This window comes from Toxotes jaculatrix, chromosome 14 (genome assembly GCF_017976425.1).
Source record: "Toxotes jaculatrix isolate fToxJac2 chromosome 14, fToxJac2.pri, whole genome shotgun sequence".
Taxonomy (NCBI): Eukaryota; Metazoa; Chordata; class Actinopteri; family Toxotidae; genus Toxotes; species Toxotes jaculatrix.
Window position 1 is genome coordinate 14549105 of NC_054407.1, and position 20816 is coordinate 14569920.

General features: G+C 41.1%; 1 protein-coding gene across 2 annotated transcripts in view; it reads left to right on the forward strand.

Annotated features, from left to right (window-relative positions):
• The window catches only part of LOC121192840 (laminin subunit alpha-3-like), a 52077-nt gene that overhangs the window by 14571 nt on the left and 16690 nt on the right, over positions 1 to 20816 (forward strand). For both annotated transcript variants that reach the window (XM_041054755.1, XM_041054756.1), the window contains exons 7-40: positions 65 to 180; positions 1005 to 1123; positions 1557 to 1647; positions 2613 to 2744; positions 4828 to 4878; positions 5024 to 5071; positions 6425 to 6559; positions 6644 to 6778; positions 7228 to 7362; positions 7590 to 7642; positions 8174 to 8273; positions 9132 to 9184; positions 9327 to 9432; positions 10034 to 10133; positions 10269 to 10425; positions 11040 to 11178; positions 11400 to 11542; positions 11705 to 11808; positions 12323 to 12479; positions 12644 to 12807; positions 12951 to 13059; positions 13148 to 13245; positions 14001 to 14199; positions 14378 to 14504; positions 14767 to 14915; positions 15460 to 15575; positions 15844 to 16055; positions 16221 to 16425; positions 17190 to 17334; positions 17437 to 17577; positions 18000 to 18161; positions 18821 to 18922; positions 19016 to 19099; positions 19344 to 19574. In XM_041054755.1, coding sequence (XP_040910689.1) covers positions 65 to 180; positions 1005 to 1123; positions 1557 to 1647; positions 2613 to 2744; positions 4828 to 4878; positions 5024 to 5071; positions 6425 to 6559; positions 6644 to 6778; positions 7228 to 7362; positions 7590 to 7642; positions 8174 to 8273; positions 9132 to 9184; positions 9327 to 9432; positions 10034 to 10133; positions 10269 to 10425; positions 11040 to 11178; positions 11400 to 11542; positions 11705 to 11808; positions 12323 to 12479; positions 12644 to 12807; positions 12951 to 13059; positions 13148 to 13245; positions 14001 to 14199; positions 14378 to 14504; positions 14767 to 14915; positions 15460 to 15575; positions 15844 to 16055; positions 16221 to 16425; positions 17190 to 17334; positions 17437 to 17577; positions 18000 to 18161; positions 18821 to 18922; positions 19016 to 19099; positions 19344 to 19574 — 4318 coding nt within the window. The remainder of the gene's footprint in view (positions 1 to 64; positions 181 to 1004; positions 1124 to 1556; positions 1648 to 2612; positions 2745 to 4827; positions 4879 to 5023; positions 5072 to 6424; positions 6560 to 6643; positions 6779 to 7227; positions 7363 to 7589; positions 7643 to 8173; positions 8274 to 9131; positions 9185 to 9326; positions 9433 to 10033; positions 10134 to 10268; positions 10426 to 11039; positions 11179 to 11399; positions 11543 to 11704; positions 11809 to 12322; positions 12480 to 12643; positions 12808 to 12950; positions 13060 to 13147; positions 13246 to 14000; positions 14200 to 14377; positions 14505 to 14766; positions 14916 to 15459; positions 15576 to 15843; positions 16056 to 16220; positions 16426 to 17189; positions 17335 to 17436; positions 17578 to 17999; positions 18162 to 18820; positions 18923 to 19015; positions 19100 to 19343; positions 19575 to 20816) is intronic.

Sequence of the window (20816 nt, forward strand, 5' to 3'; positions counted from 1 at the left end):
AAAGCTTTAGGCAAATGAGAATCTGAGTATAACTGATTCCATGTATCTCATCTCCTGCCTTTAGACTCCAGTGTGAATGCCAACACAACACCTGCGGTGAGTCATGTGACCGCTGCTGCCCAGGCTTTAACCAGAAACCATGGCGTGCTGCAACTGTCAATAGCCCGAACGAGTGTCAGCGTAAGTGTACATGTACATGTACAATGCTTCATTCGATGTCTAAACAAAACCACACTCTTCTACTCCTAGTAGAAACTGGCTCTTTGAATTACAACCCCCCCCAGAGAGGACTGAAGTGTCTTCTTGCCTATGATATTTAAGCCCTGTTGTGGATGCCCTGATATGGTATTGTAGAGAGCCACAGTGTAGACTTGAGAAGACATACCTCATATGGTTTGTGTGATGAACAACACAGTGCACAACTCGCTCCAGGATAACTGCTTTTTGTCTGCTTAGCCAGAGAGCCGGGTCCGTGCCAGTCTACCAGATAGTCCCCCATGCCAGCTTATCAGCGAGACATCTCGTCAGCCAGCGGGCCGTGTGTCAGCTGGGATCTAATTGCTTTGGACTGCTGACAAATTTTCCCGTCGTGAAATACGTACAACCTTGTAGCAGCCACAAAAGCAGAGAGAGAGAGAGAGAGAGAGAGAGAGAGAGAGAGAGAGAGAGAGAGAGAGAGAGAGATGAAGAAGGCTTGTAATCCAATCAGTCCACTCATACAGTGGAAATGCACCCTAACCATTCATAAACATTAATGAGAAGCTGGGGTGGTATACAGGAACAGGATGTGCCCACTTGTTTAGTTTGGATTTTATAGTTTCTCTTAATACTTTACAACCAGACTTATAATTCTTTTTTGGAAAATGAGTAGCTTAAGGTGCTTAAATACAGACGGGGGAGTCAAGGGTAATTTGCTGTGGCACATGGAATAATTATGTGCGTGTGTGTGTGTGTGTGTGTGTGTGTGTGTGTGTGTGTGTGTGTCTGGGGGGTTTCCTCCTCAGCCTGCCAGTGTTTCTCCCATGCTTTTGACTGTTATTACGACCAAGAGGTGGAAAAGAGGGGAGCAAGTTTAGACACCTTCGGCAGGTACGACGGAGGGGGAGTGTGCATCGACTGCCAGGTATGAATGCATATCAAGTCTAAACTGATTCCTGTGTGTGGTTGTAGGGGTGGAGTGGGCACAAAAAAAAAAAGTCAAGACAAAATTCATGTTGCCTGTATATCTTTATGGAGTTCTCTATGGAGCATTGCATACTGCACCATTTACTTTGCAACTTGTGCACATGAGTTTGTGCAACCTTTTTCCATTTACACTCTTTCCTCTGACCATTCCAAGAAGTATAATATTCTGGAGTATGATACAGATGCAGAGATTAAAGTGAAGTGCTGTGTCCTGTCAAATGCAGGTTACACAAATATACAAATATAGCGATGTGCAGTGAAAAGAAAGAGTCTTGTGATTCTTAACTTGTGTTTTACTTGGGCACCTATTTTCATCTTGCTCGGTTTTGTGTGACTGACGGCTCACACCTTATTTTTGTGTTCTTCTTTAGCATAACACTGCCGGAGTGAACTGTGAGCGATGCCTTGAAGGCTTCTACAGACCTTATGGAGTACCTCCCGAGTCTCCCACTGGGTGCATACGTAAGTCATTTCCTCAGTCACCTCCTCAGCCACCATTTGTCCCTATGATCTACTGTAACACAAGTTCCCATTTTTCAAGTCAAATCTATTTTTTTTTTCTTTTGAAAAGATGTTTGCTTGGTTGGGATCTAAGTGTTGCTGGACTATTTGGGATTTCTCATGGAAATGTGAATGGGAGTTGTTTGTGATTTGTTTGTGAGTGCTGCAATCTGTTTTCATTTTGTACACGCATTGTTTCCTCTGCTCCTTGAACAGATGCAATGAAAGCATATTATTTAAATTTTACTTGTTAGGGTTGAACCTTGCCATCTGTCTTCCAGGAGGCGGTTTGAGAACTAAATAATCTCTCACTGTGTAGGCATTTGACCTACAGTATGTATGACTAACAAGTGAAGCCAAAACAGTGTCATCGTCTTGTTTGAGGCAGACACTAGTGGCACCATTGCACAGCCACTGGCACCACGGCTTGTATTATTGCTAAACTGGGCTCTGCTCTTGTTTACATTACTTTAATGGCCCATGGCTGTTCCTCACCATATAAATAGCTGCCAGTTGTGTTTGGACATTAGAAAGTAGTGGAATTAAACTGGTTGCCCTCAGTGCTTTGAAAAGTAAACTTTAGTATCCACAAACTCAATTAAGTGAGCTTAGCAGCGGAAGGTGTTTGTTTTGGTGTAAACAGAGTCAGTAAAGGCTCAGTAATAATTATTTGCTTTTCAGATCTTTCATTTTGAGATGATGGATGATCGAAAGCTTTGTGTGCTTGATACTGAGATTTTATCTTATGTAGGGTAAATGTCTTTTAGCCTTACAATCAGTAATTTGGTGCTCTGTTGATGTGTGTACATATACATGGTAGTCTACAACGATGCACCTGTATATATGTTGTATACATATTTGTATATTTGTATTATATAATTTATATAATTATATAATTTTTGTGATAAAACAATCCCCCCCACCAGCCTGCAGGTGTGATGAAAGGACTACAGCAGGCTGTGAAATGGGCTCTGGAAGGTGTCTCTGCAAGCCACAATTTGCAGGAGAGAACTGTGATCGCTGTGCTGACGGATACTTTTACTACCCTCAGTGCATTCGTAAGTTTTGTTTTGGTTAAATCTTTCAAATTCTGGAAAGTAATTTTACTCACATGACATGAATTACATCTGTGATCACTCCAAGTAAAAGCAGCATAAATAAAAAGGAAGGTGCAGGTACTTTTACCTTTGCACTTTTGAATCTTAGAAAGAGAGAGATAAGAGAGAAAGCTTTATCATTTGATAAAATTATCTGTCTGTGTCTGTGTTTGGGAGCTCAGAGTACAGAGGTATACGGGGTGAGGAGAAACTAAACCCACCCTTCAATGTGCAGAATCAGTTTCATAATCACCTCTTCAGCCCTTTATGTTCCAGTCTCAGTTTTCCCCTTGAGGGGATGTTTTTTTTTTTTTTTTTTTTTTTTTTAAACAAAGCTTATTTGAAGCAGAAATTCCTTTAATGCTGTGGGGCTACATGCAGAGGGTTGCATGCACATGCTACAGTATTGACTAACCATAACTGCACATTCCACATGCCACACCTCCATCTAAACAAATAGATGCAGATATTAGATATACAAAGAGTTTCCCCTTCGTATCTCGTTATGATCTGACTCGGGAGGCTGCAAAGACATAGAGATAAGCCACCCAGTCTTTCATCTTCCATCTTTTTGAGTAATTTTTGCTTTTTTCTTCCAGTGTTTCTTGTGGCTTTGACTGACATAAGCCTTTTTAAGGTCTCTGTGTGGACTTGCACTCAACTTCTATGTCTTTGGACTCATAATAAACATTTTAAAGACATTCACTGGCTTGTTCACAAGGGTCATTAATGTTGTAATTTAACTGCAGTTTTACTGGAATTAGTTTAAATAGTCAACATAAGGATCACATTTCTATTTTTAATGTAAAACACTGATTGACCTGTGGTATCTGAAATTTTTAAATTAAAACTTTTAGTACAGTCATCACACACACAAAAAGCAACATAACTGTAATCTGCCCCAGGTGTACTTTATCTTATGTCATATAAACTTGAAATTAGATGCAGACTTGGCATTATATGCACAAGAGATTTATTACTAGAAGCCATTATTTAAACAGGGTCTCTCGTCGCCAGCCTGTTGCACTGACAAACTAGTCTAAACATGTAGACACAGTCATTGGGAGCCTGTCTGGGGTTAAGGAGATGCTTCTCTGCTCTTTTGTGTCACTGTATGAAATTTCCTGTATTTTAGCATTTCAAGTAAGGCTTTCACTTTTGCTATGAACAACCTCTGTGGCCACAATTATGGGAAAATGGTAAATGCTAAGACAGAGTAACAGTTGCACATGTAGAGAAGAGTCATAAAGTTAGTAAACTGAATGAGCAATGTCTGTTAAACAGCAACAACTAAATGCTGAAAACATTAGCAAACACTTGCTTCCTACTACTGATCATACTAGTCTAAGTAAGGCTGGCAGCAAAACAGAGTGTACAGACCTCAATACAGGTTAAGGCAAACATTATTAAAGATATAATTTGACATTTTGGGAAATAAATGTATTCACTGTCTTGCCAAATGTTAGATGAGAAAATCTCACATCTGTTCTCCTGAGAAACATGGGGAAACAGCAACACTGTCTCAACCAAAGATGACAAATTCTGCCTACAAGCATGTCTTGAGCTCATTAATAAGCATGTATTTTAAAAAAAATTTTTTTTACTAAATCCTTAAAAAATTGTAGTGTAAAAACAAAGTTATGTGCCAGACTATTTCTTGGCTTGGAATAGTAATTTCCTGGAGTCTCTGCTGGTTTCCTGGCAGCTGCTCCCAGCCAAGAAGTACTCTGGCACATATAACCCCCCATATAACAACATTTTTGTTTTTACACTTCCATTTTTGTACAGATAAACTATAGTTTTAACAAATAATAGTTTTTACACTTCATTTTTTTTGTATGGATTAAACAAATGAAAATTGACAAATTAATTAATGAACTTTCTCCCTGCCTCCAGTCTTTATGCAAAGCTAAGCTAACCAGCTTTTGGGTCCAGCTGTGGAGATTTCCTCACTTCTATAAATAAAGATGACATATAAGGTTTTACTTGATCACAGTTTCCCGTCAGTGGAGGTCTTAACTTTGTACCTGTCCTTTGCAATCAGGATATCCCATATACCCGGCGACCACCAAATCCCCTGCAGGTCCTATTGTGGGTAAGCTCAGTAAACAAGATTTTGTTGTGTCTCATACCACAACTTAGCTTGACAAAGCATTTTTAAACAGTCATTTAAAATGCTGTCACTGTTGAACTTCTCTCCTGTTTTTTTCCTTCATCCTTTTTTCTTTCTCTCTGTAAAGAGCCCACTGCCTGCCCTCCAGGTTATTTCGGCTCACCCAACTGTCAGCGTGAGTGTGATTAGACCTGATATGTTGTAGTATTATAGAGAGTCTGTGAATGTTCTCATTCATCCAGGTCATAGTTCTCTCTTTGAAAATTGAATCGAAGGCAACTGGACATATGTTTGTCTGGGAAGACGTTTCGCCTCTTATCCAAGGGGCTTCATCAGTTCATACGCATCGGTCTATCTAGTCCGCACTAGTCTCAGACAAACATATGTCCAGTTGCCTTCGATTCAATTTTCAAAGAGAGTATTATAGAGAGGTTCACATAGATATGCTGTTAACAACTTTTTTTTTAACTCCTTTTCGTTTGCATTTGACATATCTAAAAAACAGTTGATACTGGATCTGTACTTTTTACAGTGCAGTCCTTGTCACCTGAGTCACGTTACTTACAGACAGCCCAGGTTGTTAAAAAAGACTTTAGATGACCATTTAAGGCACCACTGAGTCTGACTGGGTTTTCTGTTAAGTTAAATGTGGCAGGGGTCAGTCAAGAAAGTGCTTAATGTAACTATAGGTCAGGTCATGGTTGTAGACCCTGTGAAAACAGAACTGGGAGTATATTATGGTTGGGTTTAATAGGATGGTTAGAATACTGGTATAATGTCAGAATTAGAGAATCTTCTGCTCAGTGACAGTGGATCTTTTGCAGTTGTTGTGCATAACAGTCTGATAGTCTTAAACTATGATGTCCAACAGTGGGGATTTAAGTTCAAGTGGTTTCTTTCCTCTCATGATAGCATTCGTTCAGTGAGAGCTATCCAGTCTATTATTAGTTTTTGCTCCCGCAATAAATTCCCCTGGTTTCCTCCAAGCTGGGAAACACATTTTTTTTAATATGGCATTTCTATTAAAACAAAGACCTTTAGCCCTTGGCTTTTTATGTCTTATCATTTGTCAGAGAATCTAGACTAACAATGTAAGCTTTCCCTAAATGTGTCTGTTCAAGAACTCATCTTTCATCCTGTGAGCTGACTGAGAAGGAATTTCATCGGCAGCCTTTGAAAAGCTGATTTTAAGGCTTGGGAGCTGTGTAGGCACAAAGAAAACAGGCAGTCTCTCTGGTGGCTGTCCTGTATTAGTGCCAAGTCTATTCACATACCAATACCAGGCGAGGCTTGGCAAGACGTGGGCACCAGTGTATCTGTACCACTGTGTGCCACAACATTAGACTAGTTCAACTGACAAAAGTATTTGTCATTCCCTGTTGTTTAGCAGGACCAAGGAAAGAGCTAAGGCTCATTTATAAGCAGGTTTCAGGAATCAACAGGATTAATAATTTGAATTTCTATTAGCTAGGATTAATTTGTTTACTTTCATCATTAATATGAACATTTCTAATGTTTTTGTGCACAGAGTGCCTTTGTGACTACCGAGGGACACTGTACGGGGGTTGCGATGCTTTGGGGCGCTGCCTGTGCCGTCAGGGTGTGGAAGGGGAGCGATGCGACCGCTGTCAACCTGGATACCACTCCTTCCCAAGCTGCCAGGGTGAGAAAGAATCACCATACAACTGTGACTGATTATTTTGCAAAATGGCACAACATCGGCTGAGCTCCTTGTCTCTTCCTCCAGCGTGTCTTTGTGATGGGGCTGGCGTGGCTGACAGTGAGTGTGGTCCAAATGGCCAGTGTATCTGCCTGCCTAACTATGGTGGACAGGAGTGTGACGAATGTGCGCCTGGCTACTATGGATACCCAGACTGTGCTGGTGAGTGGGTCTGATCCCTCTGCCTCACCAGTGTAATTATGATAGATAAACCAGCTGGGTGCATGTGACCTCTACTGATCTGAGTACTGGTGGAAAAAATGTTGGTGCCGGTTTCACTGGACTTACTGTGGCCTTTTCTCATGCCTCTGTGGAGCAAACCTCCCCTTTCTCCCACAGTAAAACCCTATGCTATTATCAACATTGATCTATGTAATGTAAACTGCATGACACAACATTTCACAGAGAGCTGAAACATGAGATAGATATGAACTTCTTCCTTCTAGGGAATTATATTCCCAGGAAAGACAAACAGACAACTGGGAACCACTAAAGAAAAAAAAAAACAAGAGTAATTTTTAAACTCTTTCCATGTAACATTTGCCTAACCCTAATGATAACACTAGAGGTTTGCATTTAAAGTTCTTGCTCAACTTGTTTCCTGTCACCAGCCTGCCGATGCTCACCCGAAGGCTCGCATGGCAACATATGCAACCCATTGTCGGGTCAGTGCCTGTGTCTGCCAGGGGTGGTGGGCCAGCAATGTGACCGCTGTGCTTCTGGACTCAGGTTCCCCCAGTGCTCAGGTAACCACATCGGACCATCATACTCAGTCATTTTTGGACAGAGGCAGAAACAGCAGTTATCATTTAAACAAATAATATTTAATGTGGCTGTGTTGTTTGGTAGGGATAGGTAATGTGTTATAAAATATTTGACTATTTTTGTGTTATTTAATAGAGCTTTGCAGAAACTAACCATGTAACTTACTAATTCACATTTCTTTCATTTTGTACTCATTTTGTCCTTCCAGCTGCCATTAGTCAGTGTAATGTGGCAGGAACAGAGGTCGTCAATCCTCAAACGGTATGCTACAGCAATAAACTTTAATCTTCTATCACAGCCCAATGTTAATCAAGTTTTATTAGCCCTGGTAACAGGAGTGGTTGCAGTCTTAATCCAGCACTGGCCCTTTGGGTGTGCATTAATATGGAATAACAGTTGTATAACTGATAACAGAGCTGTGCTGCCAGAACGTCATCCAGCGGATTTTAAAAGGAAGTGTTTTTTCCCCCGAAATGTAAATGTAATTAAAAATAGGAAAAGAGACTTCCTTCCATTTTGAAGGGGAAGAAAAAAACAACACCAATGAAGTAATGCTCAGCTAATTCACTGTTTGTAGAAGGCCACTCTCTTCCTTTTATTTTGGAACATATATGTTTGAAAGAAAGAAAGAAAAGCTGCCAATTTCCAGTCATTCAGAAAATTTGCAGTGTAGTACAGTGTGCAGACAGTTACGACTGATTTGGATCTATCTGATTGTAAACAAATATAAATTTGCTCTCAACAGTAGCTGCCAGTCTCAACAATCTTTAGATTCATTATCTGTTGTTTCAGGGCTCCTGCCGCTGCCTACCAAACGTAGAGGGAACCCTGTGCAACAGGTGTAAATCTCTCTATTGGAATCTGGCCACAGACAACCCTCGTGGCTGTATGGGTAAGTGACTGGAAGTTAAACATTAAACTGCTGAAAATAAGGAGTAGGAAAATTATTTCTAATCACTGATCAAATGTATTCCTGCTATACTAAATAACCAGTAGCAATCTGATAAGGTACTGATATGGTTTCTTGGCCCCACTTACCCAGAAGATATGTCAACATACCCCTGTCAACAAGGCCAGATCTGCCTTCCTGTCCCACAGAGGGGAGCTGAGGAATAACCCGTTAATACAGGCAAATTCCTGTTAGCTGCTTTCAGTATGGAGCTGCAGGTGAACGTGAGATTCATACTGTGACAAAGCAGTCATGAGTATCTAATGGTACATTAAGGACTCTGGACTTGCACTTTGTCCCCCACCCCGCCCACACAAAAAATAACCCCAAAAATAATCCACTGGAAATACTTAATATCCAGCCAGTGAAGGAACAGTTTCATCCTTTGTCTAGATACATGTCTAATGTTACAGTTCTGTTCTCTTGCAAGAATGTTATCACTACCACGCTGCCTGAAGACACAAGGGGTGGGGGGGGTTTAATATCCTAAGAATGCCTCTGGTTGACTGTGGCCGGACATTAAGGGGAAGTTTTTTTCACTGGGTTGAAAGCAAGCCGAGGCAGTAAAGCTGCTCTGGACCTTTGATGTGCAGATCTCTGAGGACTGGAGGGTTTTGTGCTTCATTTTGTGCTTTGTGTTTCACCCATGAAAGTGACAAAATCCTGTAATCAGAGTCTATTCACTGCAGATCCCCCTTAACATTTTCATAACCTTTCACCTCTCTCCCTCTCTCTCTCTCTCTCTCTCTCTCTCTCTCTCTCTCTCTCTCTCTCTCTCTCTCTCTCTTTCTCTCATACTAGAGTGTCGATGTGATTTGAAAGGGACCCTGAGTGGTGTCGGAGAGTGTGAACAGGTGAGTATTTCAACACTACCTCCGGTGACTGATACACCTGTATTAATCAAATTGTATTATACTAAAGTAGACCGTGACAGAGTTTTTGACTCAGCCACTATTTTGTGACATTTAGTTTTCTCCTGATTATCTGTTTGTCTAGAAAAGTGGACAGTGTCACTGTAAGCCTAATGCATGCGGACTCTCGTGTGACTCCTGCAAGGATGGATACTTCATGCTGCAGAAAAAGTACTATTTTGGTTGTCAAGGTAAGATATCCTACTTAAACCAAATTTCTAACATCACATCCCACTTTCATGCACTGTACTAAGTTACAATAGCATAAGAGAATATGAGAAAACTGCAAGTGAACTCATACACACATGAATAAACAAACAGGTTGTTATCTTCCAGATTCAACATGGTGTTTCAATCAGGTTATTTTTAAAGAACAACTTTTGTGTTGAAATCATGAAAACCAACCTGTTTTTGTTTGTTTTACCTTCTTATCTCACTGAACTTATTCCGAAGTGCACTCCAAGGTGTGTTAATACACCATTACATCACTGTTGGGTCCGGTTATAGGTGCAACAAAGCACACTTCTTATCACACCCAACTCTGATAGATGTGCAACGCCCTTTGAATGAGAGACAGCTGAGAAACACTGCTTTTCAGTCTGGTATTAAGTTACTCTTTAAAGTCCCTGAAAACACTGTTTCAGATCCTAAATATTGCTCTATAACATTAAATATCCATGATTTTGCTGAATCCTGATTGGTAGTACACGGAAGTACACAACATTGAGAAAACAGATTTCATCCTTTTAACTTTTAATCAGAAATAATAATTTCTTTTATTCTGCCTGATAGGTTGTCAGTGTGATGTTGGTGGTGCCATTGGCATGGCGTGTGATGAGATATCGGGAATGTGTCGATGTCGGAAGAATATAGTTGGCCGTCAGTGTACTGAGTAAGGAATGGCAGACTTTCATTTTGATTCTGATGAAACTTTGCATGGAATATAAGTTTTTCTCTTCTGCAAATCAGCGGTGTTGTAATCACTACCTGATGTAATTTTGATTTAAATTTTTATGTACCTTGTTAGGCCAGCACCAAGCTACTACTTTCCTACTTTGCACCAGCTGAAGTTTGAGGTTGAGGATGGCACCACGCCAAATGCCAGACCGGTACGCTTTGGTTATAATCCTCAAGAGTTCCCAGATTTCAGCTGGAGAGGTTATGCTGTCATGTCCCCTGCACAGGTCAGTACATATTCACATCAGTATGTTATTGTGATGATTGTAATGAATTACACAATGGTTGGGGAAAAAACTACTTATCTGCCTCTTCAAAAACTTTATAGCTTTCTTTTTCCTTCCATTTTCAGTCTGTTTTGATACCACTGATTCTTTTACTTTTGCCTCTGCACCAATATTCCTGCTTACAACACGCAAGCCTCTATTGTATCAGGGCTGATGTGGGAATATGGACACCAGCTCTCCTAAAACTAACACTATCTCTCTTCAGCCGGAGGTGATCCTAACGCTTACCCTTGGCTTTCCTGGCCCTTTCCATTTTGTAATGCGCTACGCAACCCCCAAACAAAAGGGGAAAAAGAGAATGAGAGCAAGGATCTTGGTGGTGGATGAAGCTGGCTTGCAGTCTTGCTGTGACTGTAAGTGAAGGACCTGCCTTTCTTTGGACGTATTTTTCCTCTCTTCGCCTTCCTTGCTGACTGTTGATTAACCCGCTCTGTTTGTTTAACTTCTCTTGCCCGTCGGACATGATTTTTAACCTTTCTGTTGACATTAAACCTTCATCGTCTACTCACACCTGGGTCACTGCAGTCAGCTGTGTGTCACTCTCGTCCCTGCAGAGTGAAGTCAGAGTAACAGTGCATGTTGACCCAAAAGAAGCGAGGGAGCACTTATTCCGTGTGGTTCTGCGGTTCATTAACCCCGGCAGCACCAGTGTGACCGGTAGCATCAAAGCTACCAATAACAGAGGCACTGCAGGTAAGGCTGCCTCTGACACTGAATCAGCTTTTACATTTCACCATCAAACTTTCAAATCTAACCCATCATTAAAGAAATTACATTATTTCCTTCATGACAGTTACATGTAAGTTCATGCATGACATGACTTATGCTGATGACATCCCACTGAGCATACGTGTTTTCTGTTAGCCTATAACACTATAACACTATAACTAGATATTTCTGCTTGTTTTTGTCAGGGTCAGATCAGAGCAAGGAAATAATATTCCCCGTGAGTCGCTCCCCATCCTTCCTCACTGTCCCAGGAGAAGGCTTTGCTGAGCCCTTTGCTTTGACTCCTGGGAAATGGATCATTCATATAAGGGCAGAGGGTGTACTGCTGGTGAGTCCAGTAAAAAGGCCAATGATGTAGAAGTTACCACATAAAAACTTGTGCATTTGTTGCATTTAGTTCAGTCATCTGTTCAGTTTTTTAATAGGAGAAGAGTAGCCAATGTACAGTAGACTGAACTCTAACAAACACATTGTCACTCTCACTTCTCAGGACTATTTAGTTCTGCTTCCCCGGGAATACTATGAGGCTCCTCTGCTGCAGGAAAAGATCACCCAGCCCTGCACATACCTGCCCACCGCAAACGGGAACACAAAGTAATTCTTTAAAGATTCTGTTCAGCATATTTTTTTAGGTCTGTCTCTATTTCATACTCACCACTCATGCATGACATAAGTGGGGTTTGCTTTCATAGCCATTAATCCCTTTTGTCATACTACACTCACAGCTCCAGTTTTCCATATACAGTTCCATGACGTTATTGCCACAGTTCAACCAAACTTAACAGGATCCTACAGAAGTCTGTCATTATAAATATGAGGGGTTTGTTTTTGTGTTTAAAAATGTACAGGTGTTTTAATAGCTATAATAGGGGTAGGAGAGAAATCACCATATTTTTCAAATAGTTTGTATAATGCTCTACACGAGCAGAGTATCCAAAAGGGATAGCCATCAAAAATTCCCAATATTCCTTGCATTTAACATGTTAAGCGATACTTTATGAACATGTTAGCTTTGGCTTTTTTGCACATCAGCTAAAACGGGACAATGACGTAATAATTTCTTCTCATTCTTGCTGAATCTGGCTACGTCTGTGTGTCTCTGTCTCAGCTGTCTATTGTATAAGCATGTGGCCATGGATGGCTTTAGCTCTGCACTGGGCTCACAGGGAAGATTCTTCAGCCGCAGCAGGCGCCGGAGGAGGCAGGCTCGTGTGCGGCGTCCCACCCCAGATCACCCTGAGATGGCTGTTCTCAATGGTAGACAGGTGGGAAACCATGTCTCAGTACTGTACATCTACAACGTGGAGATTTACTGTAAACGTGTTGGAATCAGCTCTTGAACTTGCTTTTGACCTTTCTTCATATTTGTCTATTTAGTTCATTTTCTGCCTAAGCCTGTCCTCTTTATGTTCTTTCATGTGTCCTACAGTCTCAACTTCAGCTCAGTTTGCGTGTCCCTCGCTCTGGCCCATACACACTTGTCCTAGAGTATGCCAGCGAGGTGGACACTGTCCAAAATGTCAACATACTCATCAGTGGCCAGCTAGATGGCCAGATCCCAGCCAGGGCTAATATTTACAGTTGTGCCTACAGGTAAGACCTGTATATGTTGCTCTAGCTTCTGAAACAGTGTTTATAATTTATTGTTTTTGTCTTTACAATGTAAAAAAAAAAATTAAGGAAATTGCAGTTGCAGTATATGTGTTTGTACCTGTAGTGTCTTGTAATCCCTGTAGCTTTTTGTGCCGGAGTGTGGCGGTGGACAGCAGTAATCGGGTGGCAGTGTTACAGCTTAGTCACAGGACAGAACTTCTCCTGCAGACTTCCACAACCTCGTTCCTGCTGGTAAGAGAAATATTTTCACAAAAGATTTATTATAGCTTCTAAATGAGACAGCAGCATCCATTTAAAATAAACTTGCTTTTCTTGACAGTACAAACTGTATGCTGTGCCTGCAGAAGAGTTCTCAATTGAGTATGTAGAACCCAAGGTGCTTTGTGTCTCTACTCATGGCCGCTTCACCGAAGACAGGCAAGTCACCTTGAATAAACCTCACTGTCTGTTTTTAATAACACAGTCGCACAGAGATTTTTACAACACCCATCAAGAGGCTACTATTTAGAAGATGATGCTATAAGACTTGTCCTTTGTCTTGTGTAGTTGTTTGTGAGAGTGGAAAACACATCTGTTTTCCAGGTGTGATTACATGCATTCCTGCAGCTGGGCAAGGTCATTTACCTGAGGCTAAACTCAGGGTCCAATTCTCTTTTTCTCACTCTCTCACGCTAAATTAACTCTCACTCTGAACCCAATGACCAGGTTAGACAATTACACATGTGTTTACAGCTGTCAGTGTGCAGTCCTGTCATTTAATGAACGGGGTAGAAAAGGGCCATGCAAAAGGCTAAAATATGTCAACAAAGAAAAAGCTGGAATTGACTTGTAAGCAAAGATAAATGTTAAAGATGTTTTCACAGTAAGGAATAAAAGCAGGAATCAATTTTTCCACATGAAAAAAATGAACCAAATATGATGATGAAATGATGTAGAATGAGGAAGAAGACAGACATGCAACCAGAGTGAAAGTCTGTAAAACTAAAGCTTCCCTAGAACTGCTCGCATATTTAAATGATGAATGTTGTTCCATAGGTCATAACCTTTGACTGGACACAGGACCCTTGTCCTAACAAGTTGCATTTTTCTGCTGCGATGGGGCTTTGCAAACACTTTAACCACAATCGACCGGGTTAAAGTAACAATAGCTTGTTGCTGTTTTATGTTTCCAGTCAGCACTGTGTTCTGAGGCAATTTGACAAGCCAGCCTCAGCCTGGATTTTGTATGCAGCCCGTGATGGACAGCTATCATCCACAGCAGCTGTTGCTCCCCAGCGAAGAGACAATGAGGACTGGAGATGGAGACGACAGACGGGGTTGTTTCCCATCCATGAACCTCAGAGTGATGGGATACTGCTGAAATTCCCTCAGGTATCAGAGTAAAATGCATGACCTGCCCTTTCTAACCTTTTTGAATAGTTTGAGCTTTTCTGGACTTGGTGTGGGGAGCTTGAGACATTCAGTGAGTAACTTCTGCACTGACATGAATTTTCATTTTCTCCCTGTGTGGCTGACACTTAAGTTTCCTTGCATTTTTTTTTTCCCCCAGACAGAGATCAGTTTCACTCTTAGGGTGCCCCTCCCGGGCAGATATGTGGTTGTGGTCCATTATCACCAGCCTGAACATACTTCCTTCCCAGTGGAGGTCCGAGTGGATGCTGGACGTGACTGGAGGGGTGAGTGTGTTTGAGGAAGTCTGACTGATAAAATAATATTAAAGACTTTATCAGCTCTTGTTAGATATAAGCATGTTTACTCTGGTAGTAACTGGGAAAGTGAGGGGGTGATTAAGAGCAGATTAAGTCCATGGGCTCATGACAAAATGATCAAAGGACTTAGACACACTTCCCTAAATGGCTTTAATGGAGAGAGATGGATTGTTCAGCATGCTTATGCCTCTTCTCAATTTTAACTCAGCTCTTCTCTTGTTCTTCTCAGGTTCAATAAATGCATCCTTCTGCCCTGCGGTCTCAGGCTGCAGGGAGGTTGTCATCACTGACAGACGCATTGCCCTTGACTTGGAACAAAATTCTTGGCGACTGCCCACCATCTCTGTAATCGTGCCACAGAGGAAGACCCTTATTCTGGTCAGTGGTGTGTGTAATAAGTCAAACACTGTCTGCATTATGTTTACTCACTTACTTTTTTAGGGATTAAATGAGAAAAATATGGAAATAAAGTCAAAGTAATTAATTAGACTTGCTTCAGTGGAAAATCTGAATGTTTGAGGAGTCTGTATTTTGTACTGGAGTTGTTCAAGTTGAGGACTTGGCATGCTGAGGTCCTCTCTCCTCGGTGTTATGCCATATCCCCAACAATAACAATGAAGGGACTGTATTCTACCTGGCAGCCCCTCACAGCTTTATAAAAGCTAAGCTTCCAACCTCTGTAAGGCTGGGGCAGGTTGGGCTTTGTTGCTTGTTGTTCACTTGCTTTCCTCTCCCTCTTCAGATAAAATCAAACTATCAAACTACTATAAATATGGCTAAAACCCTTAAAATCCCCTGTTTATCTGTTTATCACTCTCTTCATACTGATAAATATGTTTTAAGCACAAAACAAACCGAAGTGGAAGTCTTTGATGAGATTGTGTGTTTTTATCTTTTCGTATGGTTTGTATCTTTTGTGTAGGATTATATCATGTTGGTTCCTGATAGCAGTTACACCCCAGATCTCCTGAAAGAGAAGCTGTTGGATAATTCTGCAGATTTCATACAACAATGCAGAGGAGAAGGGTTCTTTATTGAGTAAGTATCCATCAAGTCAATAAAACAAGCTGGACTCAAATCCATCTGAAGTGATACTTTAAAGCTCTCTCCCTTTTTTTTTTATAATCTATAATAGACTGATTATTTGATTGAAATTTTTAGGGTAATGATCTATTTATCCAGCAGTAGCGTTGCATCAGTTTTACAAAAATAAACAGTACAGAGGAAGTTTTTGTAAATTGTGCCCTCTAGCTGTAATAAAAAAGTATACAACCACATCTGTGTTGTTATTTTTCTGTCCCTTCAGCCCGAGAACTTCTTCCCAGTTCTGCAGAGACTCTGCCCGTTCTCTTGTAGCTGCCTACAATGATGGAGCTCTGGCTTGCAACTGTGATATATCCGGCTCGACAGGGTCCACTTGTGACCCAGTTGGAGGACAGTGTCCGTGCAGGCAACACATCATTGGTCGACAGTGCACAAAGTGTGCCACTGGATACTATGGCTTCCCCTACTGCAGACGTGAGTTAACGATTACTTCTGACTTGTGTTGGCGTGTGAGAATACACTACAAGATATCTCTCATGAAAAGACTGTTTTAAGTCCTCACTTGATCCCTCTAATGTCCAGTCAGTGTGGGATCTACACATGTATTGGACCTGATAAAATTCCTTTTTTCTACTGCAGTGTGTGAGTGCGGTCGCCGACTGTGTGACGAGGTGACGGGACGCTGTATCTGCCCTCCTCAGACAGTCAGACCAGCCTGTGATGTGTGTCAGGATCAGACTTTCAACTACCACCCTTTGCTGGGCTGCGAGGAGTGTGAGTGTTCTCCGGATGGCATCAGAGCCAACGCAGGACCTGGCTGTGAACGCATCACTGGACAGTGCAGGTGAGTGGAAACCTACTGAACACTGTGCACTCATCAAGGATTTATAAGTGAGGTGGATAAATTAAATAGCATGTAGTTTTGTTTACTGTGTATTGTACTAACAATCAGGCATGTAAATGGTATTGTCATGTTTCATTTTCACTAGAGAGGACATTCTTTTTAAAATTTGAATTTTGAACACTTAATCACAACTTCATCCATGTCCCTAACTATAATCAATAATCAGTAATAACTTGCTTTTTTAAAAATTTCTTATTTCTTCTTAATTGTATGATTGTGTAGTTTCTCTGTAATTTAGAGTACTTATTAAGCAGCTGCACAAATAATGGTTGTCCCTTGCCAATACATTTTCTCTTGCATGCTCTAATTTTTGAGTGATGAAAAAGGCTGGAATGTGAGACCTGCGGCTTCTAAAACGAAACATGACACCAAGCCACTTAAAAGTGATTAATGAGGGGATTAGCTTACAGTCCAGTTGTGCTGATATACAGATTGTCTTTTCTGTCATGTAGGTTTTCTAGTTGATGTGTCTGTTATTTCAGAAACAGTGGAATGCATGAACAAGTTCTAGCATAAAGCAACAAACTGAACAGGAATACATGCAGTATGGTTATACTGTATTTTCCTGTTTACAAAAAGCTATTTAAATTTATCTGTATGTGCAAATGTAGTTTGTTCCTTCCTTTTTCTAATATCTGACCTTATAAATGTACCAGATTGAATTCAGAATTTTGCTAAAAATAATGTCTGTGTGTTTGACGTAGTTGCAAGCCTAGGATTGGGGGCCGACAGTGTGATCGCTGTGCTGCAGGTTACTATCGCTTTCCTGACTGTGTACCGTGTAACTGTAATCAAGGTGGTGTCACACCTGACGTGTGCCACCCAGACACAGGGAGGTGTCTCTGCAAGGTGAGTTCATTTCATCGAACTGCCCATTTAAAAACTCCCTCTTACTCGTTTTGTTTTTCCTTGCTCTGACCTCCTCTCTGTTATTGCTTTAAATGTTTGTAGAGAAATGTGGCTGGCGTCAGGTGTGATACCTGTCGGGAAGGTTCCTTCTACTTTGACCCCTCCAACCCTCACGGCTGTACCAGCTGCTTCTGCTTCGGAGCCACTGACCAGTGTCAGAGCTCCAGCAAACGCAGGGGGAAGGTGCGTGCTTGCTTTTCGTGCCCCTGCATGTCTATGAATGCCTTTGGAAATTTTATACCTACAGAACCGTCTGGCTGATAGCAGCTATGTGGTGAACACTGTCGTGTTTAATGAAAGCTGCATATACACATGTTGTTTAGGAAAAGGACATACAATGGCATAGTAGATCACAGCATACATTACCAGGGTGTCGTAATAGGGATTTTGGTCTGTTTCAATTTGTCGGACTTAGCTGTGCATTTGTTATTTCAAAAGTAACTTCATGAATAGTCGTAATTCCAAACATTATATCATGACATTATCAAGTCTTGTTGCTCTGATCTCCAGCCTGAGAAGGTGTTTTCTTTCTATTTGGAATAGCACGGTATAATACAGTTTCAGGATGGATGTTTGCTTTAACTTCTTATACTCACTGTTGTTAGTTTGTTGAGATGCGAGGCTGGCGTTTGGAAAGACCTGACCAAGAGGAGGTTTCTTCTGTGCTGAACACAGCCAGTAACACAGTGGTGGCCGACATCCAGGAGCTTCCTCCTACAGTTCAGACTCTACACTGGGTGGCACCACAGTCCTACCTGGGAGACAGAGTGAGTCAGTGGAGGGAGACAAAACCAAGGCAACAAGAATGCTGTCGTCAATAAGTGTTTACTGATGTTTAAATATGGAAACAGATACTGTGCAGTTTTTTCCAGAGTAATAGATTTTAAATTATTTTATTTAAAAATCAAATAAGTAAAAAATATTTTATTAGAAAACTAAAATTTAACATTAAAAGAATTCTGTATTGTTTGTGTCTTGTGTTCCCTATTTTACTTCCTTATTTTACTATCTTAAAGTTATTGTTTAAATAATAAATGAAAATTAATCTCAGTGTTAAAGGTTTAGCTACTTTATGGTTCAGTTCTGACCTTTAACAGTGTTATACATGGACCTGTAGAGGATTGTAATCGACACTTCAGGTGTGTTCCCCTTCCTTGCACATCTTTCATGCGTGTTTTCACTTGCAAATAAGTGAGTTTTATCAGTTTATTCAGTTTAACTGGGGATTTTTTTTTCCTTCTCTTGTTAAATCTTTTCCAATGTGGCAATGTCCCCAAATTCTCATGAGTTACACTGACAGGTAATATGCTGTCATAACTTCCTAGTTGAGAAATAATACTCAGGTTGCATCTATTTGTAATTTTTTATGTAATTTGTCTTTGCAGATAAACTGACAGATGTTTGGGTTTTTCTCCTTTTCTCTTAGGTTACATCTTATGGTGGTTTCCTTACCTATCAGTCCAAATCCTTTGGGATTCCCAGTGAGGGGATGACTCTGATGGACAGAAGACCCGATGCTGTGCTGACTGTGGGTAGTAGCACTAGTTTTGTCACTCTTAAACTTCTCTTTTTTCAGTGACAGAAACACAGCTTATTTATCCATGTCATTATTTCTCCCTAGGGTCAGGATATGACCCTCGTCCACATGGCTCCACAAGTCCCACTTCCAGACAGGTTGTATCAGGGCAGAGTCCAACTTGTGGAGGTAAAGAACACACCAGTTAATTCAACCACATGATATAAAAGTGTCGGAAGGGATAAACTAGATAACAAGAACTTTAAAAATTTTCAAAAGAATGTTGAACAGACAGACAAATATACTTTACAATATATGGTAGTTATCTGGTTTTATGTCATATTAAATCTAACAAATTCTGATTTTTGAATGTGAGTCTCCACTTACAGATTTCTCAGCATTCGTCCCCAAATAACAAATCTACTGCCTGCAGGGAAACTGGCGCCATGCTGTCACCAACAGGCCCGTGTCCAGGGAGGAGCTCATGATGGTCCTAGCTGGTCTGGTGGGCCTGAGGATCCAAGCTTTGTACTTTACTCAGACCCAGCGGCTAAGCCTGGGGGAGGTGGGCTTGGAGGAGACAACTAACAGGGGAACTGGGGGTCCTGGAAACACTGTGGAGCATTGTTCCTGTCCCCCTCAGTACACCGGAGATTCCTGTGAGGTGAGAAATGAAAAAGGCCATTACGTATCCCTTGATATTACGAGCCTTGAATTTTCCTGGATAAAATTAAGTTTTACACAATTTCAAGGTGTGTAAATAAATGTTAAAAAAAATTTCAGTTACAGCCAAGTTTTGGACACAAAAATATTTGAGGGAATCCAGTTGCATTGACACTCAACTTCTATACTGAAAAACTTACATACTTAAAAAAAAAACCCTACAGCTGAAATGTACATGACATGTGTAGATAAGTCTGACGAAAAGAACCAAAGAAAAATAAAGGTGTGGAGGCTAGGATCATACTGTCAGGTCTGAGAAACAGTGGGGATAACAACTAGGGTGGAGCAAGGTGTTGGCTGAGGAGACTGATCACATCCTCACATTTTTAGGGTGTCCTGACATGCCTGAACCAGGGACCACACCCTTTTTTTAGAGGAAAGAAAAAAAAAATCATCAGCTGAGGAGCCTTGGGTGGAATGTACTGGAAAATACCGGCCGATGAGCTGTGCAGCCGAATTGTGTAGCCCCAGGCTGGGATATGATGCACAATCACGCAGACATAATATTAGTGATTATGCAGCTATAATCACTGCCATGGCTACAGCTCACAGAAACGTAGTGCAAACAACCATGATGTAGTTTCTAAGAAAAGGCTTTACTTGAGTTCTTTTTATCCTGGGAATGGTGCTGACTTGACTGAGTGTGTTTGTGCTTCTCAAATCTGATTTGTGCATACATGATTGCAGCAGTTTTGCCAACAGAACCAAATTGAAAACGAGAATGGAGCAACCAGTAATTAAAAGGGATTTTTTTTTCATGTAACAGAGAACATTTATCAGTGGAGAGAGACAGCAGTATCAAAAAAAACTTTTGAAAAGTTTTTTCATTTTTGTGGGAGTGCTGTTGCCAAAGATGTGGCTGCCAGCCTCTTTGCACATGAGCCCTTAAATAACTAGACATGTTTAAAGGAAGCTGATTATTTGTGCCCAGAGGTGGTATGACAGCGCGCCTCGCCTTGACACACGGGGTGTGGTACTTGGCAACACAGTGTTGCTCATAAACCTGAGTGTGTTCCAGAGTGCACCTAAAAGGTGTGCGTGCGTCTGTAAGTGCGGCCGACACACCTAGTTGTGTCTGTTGTGTGTTTGAGGAGCGTGATTCAGATGTGAGTTTGCTGTCTGTGTTGTCTAAGGATGTCTGACTTCCATCTCAGTCACATATGATTACACAAACACTGTAATA